Source organism: Chanodichthys erythropterus, chromosome 1 (assembly GCF_024489055.1).
Source record: "Chanodichthys erythropterus isolate Z2021 chromosome 1, ASM2448905v1, whole genome shotgun sequence".
Classification (NCBI taxonomy): Eukaryota; Metazoa; Chordata; class Actinopteri; order Cypriniformes; family Xenocyprididae; genus Chanodichthys; species Chanodichthys erythropterus.
The window spans coordinates 26,385,577-26,393,102 of record NC_090221.1 but is presented as its reverse complement, the minus strand read 5'-3'; the positions used below and the strand labels follow the sequence as shown (position 1 = coordinate 26,393,102).

At 36.4% G+C, this 7,526-nt stretch overlaps 1 protein-coding gene across 1 annotated transcript in view; it reads left to right on the top strand.

The window, feature by feature from the left end:
* The first annotated feature begins 357 nt into the window (after positions 1-357).
* Positions 358-7,526, top strand: part of arhgef9b (Cdc42 guanine nucleotide exchange factor (GEF) 9b) — a 94,607-nt gene continuing 87,438 nt past the window's right edge. Inside the window, 4 exon segments of the mRNA XM_067390944.1 lie at positions 358-844; positions 1,445-2,986; positions 6,631-6,769; positions 7,175-7,281. Coding sequence (XP_067247045.1) covers positions 1,517-2,986; positions 6,631-6,769; positions 7,175-7,281 — 1,716 coding nt within the window. The 5' untranslated portion in view covers positions 358-844; positions 1,445-1,516.

The window sequence follows — 7,526 nt, the reverse complement described above, 5'->3', positions numbered from 1 at the left end:
GAAGAAAAGATGATGCCAATAAAAAGCTTTTAAATGTATGATATGTATGTTCGATGTGTATACAGTTTAGGCAGTAACAGTTTTAGCTAATGAAATGGCTATTGCAGCAGTATCATGTTGACAAACTGGAGTGTACTGACTCACAAGGGGAAAGAAAAACCCAATTGTCTTTCCCTCACAATGGTGCAGCACAGACAGAAGGGAAAGAGTGTACGGAGCAGATATTTACATGCTGTCAGCCAGGCTTCCTGTCTTTGTCAAACTTAAAGAATTTTTTTTCACTCAGATCCACTCTTTCCTGTGTAGAGCAGGAAAATACCATGTGATTACAGTAGTACCAAAACAGGACAAAAAGGAAGTGTTTAAAATAGGCCATCAAACTTTGACCCTACGTTTTTATGTATTGTGTCGAATTTACTAAGACCATTACAACGCTCACCACTGCATTAACGAACATATTCAAAACTACTGTGGCAATGAATTACGTTAAAAAATATTTCAAATTAACATTTCACTACAAATGTAAAAAGGACTGACACAGCCAAATAGTGTGTTCCATTTAGAGCGGTTTTTGTAGTTGCAGTGCAAGAGTGGCAAAAATAACTGGATCATGACTTCAAACTTAATGAGAGGAACTGGGCGTGTGTGTATGTGGCGTCTGTTCGGTCTCTGTGGGGCATCAGGCTGAGAAAAACCCTAGACCATTTCTGAAGAATGCTGTGGATTAGCAGTTGTCCAAATTATTATTTTGGAAAACCATTTTTGATGTTAAAGGATTCACACAGAATGTTTTTTGTTCCTTTATGAGACAAACACTCTGATTCAAACGGAGAACTCTAATTTGGTAAGTTTTTCCAAATACATTTTCTTATCAAAGAATATGAATTTCCTGATGTGTTGGTTCATAACAATGTTTACATTTTTGAATAAGTTGACTATGAAAATTCTTACAGGATTAGAATTTGGAATCTTCACGTTGTACGTTATTTCTTGTATATTGGTATACAGTTTAAACATTTGAAGTCAGTAGGATTTTTTATAAAGAAGATTTTTATGCTCGCTAAGGCTCAATACAGAAAAAAAAAACAGTAATACTGTGAAAACTTTTTTTATATTTAAATATATTTCTAATTTGATGCATACATATTTGTATTAAGAGTGAGTATATAAAGGGAGAGAAAGTAAAGATGATTTATGGTAGACAGGCTGCTACATTTAAGTTCATTGTGAACATGGATTTGGAACAAGTGGAAAAGTATTCTTGTTTGTCTTTAATGTTTATTTATTAGGCATTTGGGGTTTTTACACTACTGGGGACATATAGAATGTTATTTGTATGTAGAATGTTAAATTGGTCATTTGCATTTTGTTGAATTATTAATCTTGGTTTTCTCTACATTAGAAACAAATCTCCCATATTGTGTGATTTTTTGCTTTATAACAGATTATCTCAAGGATGACAAAAATGATTCTTCCAAAATTGGACACTTGACATTTTGTCTTAAAATGAGAGAGGATGGATAGCACAACCAGCCCCATGTCAGAATCTAGTCTTACCAACGGATTTGTCAATAGTGTATTCAATGTCTCAGTTGACGAAGACACCAAAACTGACATCTCATGGATTCCAGAGTCCAGTTCCTCAGACTCCATTATTCCCTGTCAGACCCTCAGAAGAGAAAAACAGGAACCTAACCGGCGCTCCAGGACCGCGGCCATTTGGAGGATCCTAAACCGCCGCAAGGCCACCTCTGACCTGGACAGGCGACCTCACTCAGTGATCCTCCCAGGTGAAGCGTCCTTTCTCAAACTGTCAATCACAAACAAAGTAAGGTCCTTCAAGAAATTAAAGTCCCCATCTGTTTTTAGAGGGAAAGCTGGTAAGATTTCTGATGCCAATTTCGACATTGACCTGAAAGATGAGGTAGATAATGTTTATATGTGCAAGGACTCTCCTTCTTCAGAGTTCAAGCATGTGTTTAAGAATAAAGTCAAGAGACATTCATTTGCAGGACACACTGCAGATTTCTACTGTTCATTTGACGACATAGACCCAGCTGCAACCCCAGAGAATGTCCACCAGGAGACCAAGGACACCGCTAGCAACCAAAATGGGTGTAAGTTGTCAGAAAGAGTCATGTATACAAAGAAATCTCATCCCAACTTCTCAAACTGCAACAATTCATCTCTGATGGAACAAGAAGCCTGCTTTGTGAAGCAAAGCCTCAAGATACCTCAAAGAAGACGATGGTCAAAGGGGGGTGATGTTTTGAATTACTTAAGAAGAATTTCCCTCAAAGGAAAAGGAAGTCAGACGTTGGCAGAGAGTAGTTTTGAGTCAATGAATACCCTGGACAAAACCATTGATTCCGACTATGGCTCTGTCAGCTTTGAGCTGGTCAAAGATTTGAACTCTGCACCTGAACAAACAGGCCTTGATGGCAAAAGCAGCCATTTTCGAGGCCTCCTCCGATTTTTCAACACTGTGGCCGAGACAGCAATGAAATGGAGAAACTCATCTCGCTCATTCTCCCCCCCTGAAGGACAGCAGTCGCCTCTTAATTTGAGAAAGACAGATGAGTCAGGAGAGCTCATCCACAATATGCCAATCAGGAATGAGCACAATGCCGATACCTCAGTTCATGGTAAATCTATGTTATCTACTGACATGTGCAAGGTGGTCTCAACTGTCAGTGACAAGGTGGATTGCTCTCCTCCTGTGGTGCTGAAGGCCTGGAGAACATGCCCAGATTCTCCAAGAGATAGCAATTCCCTGTGTAATAACTCTGATGAATCCCAGTCTCAGCTCAGCTCAACTCACATCTCTCTTGCCACCATTGAGAGCCACCCAAAATATGAAGAACCAGAAACACCAAAAGAAAACTCTTTGGTCCCACATCAATTATCTATCAAACCAGTTGATGAAAACCAAGATATTTGCACATATAGGAAAGAAATAAGAAACTGCCCGGAGGACATATTCAAGGTAATGTAAGCTGGCTTTAACTGTGACTTTTTTGAATAGCCGAAATGACATTCACAACCAATATTATTTTTGTAATGTAACATTTTCAGGTGAAAGGGATATTCAACATGAAAATATACTGCAGCATTTTGTCCATTGATAGCTGACTGGATTGTGAAAGGTGGTCTCTATGACAGGTAGATAGAAGGGAGGGATTGATAAAACAAGAAGGAATGATGTTGTCAGCTAAAAAGTTATAGAAATCATTACTTTTTATTGAGATATTATGAAAACAAACTTCCATGAATGTTTATTAAGGAAGTAAACAGAAGGTTTCTTTTTGATTTCATAAGAAGAATATTCCAATACTGCTCAATCATGTTGTCATGCCAGACATTCATTACCTTGTGTTCTAGCATGCTGACATTGCTATCAACGCACTACTAACTTGTCTGCACAACGAATTAATTTTGCTGTCAATGAAAAATGTATTTTCAAATGCTGTCATAACAATGGCATGGATCTGGCTATTGAAGCAGTTTCATTTAGAGCAGAAATGGGCAACTTTGGTCCCGGAGGGCCTCTGTCCTGCAGAATTTAGTTCCTTCCTTAATCAAACACCTGCCTGTATACCAAGAAATCCTGAAAACCAAAGCTGTATCTCATTTCGAAGGCTGTGTCCTCCAGCGGTTGCATTTGTCAGCCACTGCTTCATTTCAGTAGACTGACCACTACATTCCAAACAACAATTTATGCTTCACTAGGAATAATGGTCATTTTTATAATGGTTACTTCTCTGAAATATAATAAGATGTCTTTTATGACATATATGGCTAATAAATGCAACCTCCGGAGGACATGAGACACAATTTTTGATTAGACTTTTCAGTCCTGTCTGATTAATGATGGAGCTAAACTCTGCAAGACAGTTGCCCATCCTTGATATAGAGTATGTGCTTTAAATTGTAATCCTAATCTAAGTAAAAAAAAAAAAAAAAAACTCATGCAAAATCACCTACTTTGTCTTTGTACTCCAAAAGAGAGAGGTAAAAAATAAAAGTTGTTTGTTTGTTTGTAACTTTAGATTACTAACTGACTAATGTAAAATACCTTTAATTTCCATCTAGTCCTGTGTCAATACAGCAGTGCCAGCCTTGTAATGTGTCATCACAGGTCTAGTTTGTTCTAGTTGAGTGTTGCATTGCCTTTGATCACAATTTTGGGGGGGTCCTTTTTTTTTTTTTTTTTTTTCTTAAAATTGACCAACTTTTCAGACTAAATGTTTAAATTGCAAATTACAATTAGACAGATATTTTCCTGTTCAGATTGCAGTCACTTGCTAGCATTTGAACAGTGGTTGTCACAGTAACAAGCTTGAGTAGGTTCATCATGCATGCAACTTTATCAATGGATGTTTATTTTCTCATAACGGCAGTATAGTTCATGTACATTTTGATAGATTGTTTCTCAATCTGAAATGAGAAAATTATGGTGTTTTTTCACATGTGGTTGGACCTTAAATGAAATTTCAGCCGATTTGTCAAAAAAATCTACCAGTGCCATAATCAGTTCTTCAACTCGTTGCAACAGAATAATAGAAAATGTGTGTTTTAATATTACAAAGAGATAGTATGCTGTTATCAGTCAGAGGGGACTGTTTCAAAGACTAAGATGTCATTAGTTAAGGATGTATTCAGTTTAACAGACAAAATTATTCTATCCTTAACATTATGTTAAGGCAATGATTACAGCTTATGATTGTAATGGTTACAATTTATGGATAACATTTGGCTGTTGTGTATGTCCATCAAAAAATGGCATCATCTAAAGTATGTCTGGATCCAAACTGGAGCTCACACAATCTCCAGTTACCTTGGGATGGGCCGCCTGAGGTAAAAACAGGAAAGCAAAAGGAGATGGATTAATGTTGCGTATTAATTTGTGTAATTCATATATTTTCTTCAACAGCCCAAGCATACCTATAGGCATATGGAATTGTGTATCAAACAAATTCATAAAGAAAAATATGTAACAATAAGGTTCATTAGTAAAACATTAGATAATGTATTATCTAACATAAACTAACCATGAGCAATACATTTGTTACTGTATTTACTAATCTTTGTTAACGTTGGTTAATGAAAATACAGTTGTTCATTGTTTGCTAGCATGTATTAGTAAATGTTGAAATTAACAAAGATTAATAAATGCTGTATAAGTGCAGTTCATTATTAGTTCATGTTAACTAATGTAGTTAACTAATGAAACTTATTGTAAAGTGTTACGAATGTAAATAATAAATCAGTTCTGTAGTGCCAGTAGTGAGCACTCATGCAACGTAAGCAATGATGTACATCCGAGCCAAAGAGACGGAGGAAGTTAGCAAGGGAAGGGCATGAATAAGTGTAACGCAGCCCAGAAATACAAGGGTCAGACAAGGGAGGTTGGTGTGCCTCCAGGAACAAGGTTGGGAAATGCTGCCCAAATGAAAAGTAAAATTGTGACTGTATTTTTAAAATTATTATTACAAATTCTAATTATTAAATATTATATTCGTAGCATAGTGACTATTTACATTAACTCCATCCACCATTGTCTGTTCGAATAAGACAAAATTTCAAAAGAAATCAAGCCAGTAACTGGGACAGTGGTGTGGAGAGTAAGGACATTTGGTTTAGATTTTGACCCAACTGACCCGAGTTCGAATCAGCCTTTCTCCAATCTCACACTTCTTATATCAGCACTTAGAGGTGTTTGTTTTAAATGAAGAAAACATGTGAAAAGTGGAAATAAACTGCCCAATGTGAATTTAATAGGCATTTAAACTAGAAGCAGTGTCCTCACGTTAATCGGATGGGCTGCACCTTCAAAGAAACCTAAACTGATAAGCAGGTTCAGTATGTTTAAGAGTAGGAGTAGGTGTAGGGGTGGGACAAGTAAGGTCCCAATAAGACAGAATCCATTTATGATGAAAGGGAAAAGGTGGCATTAATCCTGCCACCACAGTTAAGAGGAGATATAGAGCAGCAACGGAACATTGAGTGGTGGGAACATGTCGCCCTCTGAATTTTTGGAGAGGATAGTTGGTTTGCAAACCTTAAATTGTTTGCTAAAGGAAACATATTACATACTGTGTAGCCTTTTACACACTAACCTTTCCTATGTAGACATGCATTTAATACCTGTATGTGCTGTTCTTCTTGTTGCAGCGTCTGATCTATTAACAACACTTTGCATGATGAATAATAAGAAAAACACATCAAATCCAGTCTTACTGTTCAAACTAAGATGCACTAGGAAAGCAATCTTATTTTAATCAGATTTCAAACCACCTCCAGAGGGCTAGTACAAAAGGATCTCATGTTTTCCTGTTCAGACTAAACTCAAAAAGACCAAAACACAACAGATTTGTGTTGAATAGGAAAAAACTTTAGCTATTGTTCTGCCTGTATGAACAATAGCTAAAAGTAATTTTATTATTGATTTACTGTTGACTGTATTCTCAGTTAGATGTTTTCACATACTGTTCTTCTCTTGATTAACCCCACTCCACTACTTGACATGAAACATTGTATTTGCCAATTGGTAACTGAGACACTTTGTATGCAGTAAAATGTAATATGTTGCTGTTTAAGGGTTACCTGACTTAATGCAGTGATTTTCAGACCCTCTCACGCCCTCCAGGCCAGTCACCTGCAGATCCTCCACTTAAAGCTCTGCTTCAGCGGTGTTGCTCACTGCCGCTGCCAACCACTCTCTCTGCACTAGAGCCCATTGCCCTGACACATGTGCTCACTCCTCCAGGTACAGTGCATGTCAAAACTCATATACAAACATAAGCAGAAATAGATTGTGTTCTACAAGTGAATTAATTTCAAAATGTTTGAGACTATATATTTATATATATGTATATATATATATATATATATATATATATATATATATATATATATATATATATATATATATAGTCTCAAACATTTTGAGATATATATATATATATATATATATATATATATATATATATATATATATATATATATATAGAGCAATATTAATAATATGAAAGCATAAAATTGCACAGGAATACCACCCTTTTCTTAGGTCAGTGTGATGACATTTTTCACAGCAGTTTCATGTGTGGCATGAATTTTAATATAATTTTATAAGGAGTGGTCCTTACACTCATTCTAGTAATCTGTTCTACAGTTAAGACAGTGGCTAAGTTAGGCATTCTCCGTGTGAGGAACAGCAGCACAGGATCCAACAGACGGAGGCTGTTTAGACCCGGATCTGGACCACTGCATGTCAACATGGTAAGTAAGGTGGGAATGTTCCACCCTCTTTGGCATCATCTAGTGTTTGCTTTGTTTTGTTTTTTGGGAATAATGTTTCTGTTTGAGGAAATAATGCAGGACAAATTAGTGGTAGTACATGAACACTTCAGTTATTACTGTTAAAGGGATGGTTCACCCAAAAATGAAATCACTGAATCATTTACTGAACCTCATGTCATTCCAAACCCATAAGACTTTTGTTCATATTCAAAACAAATATGACA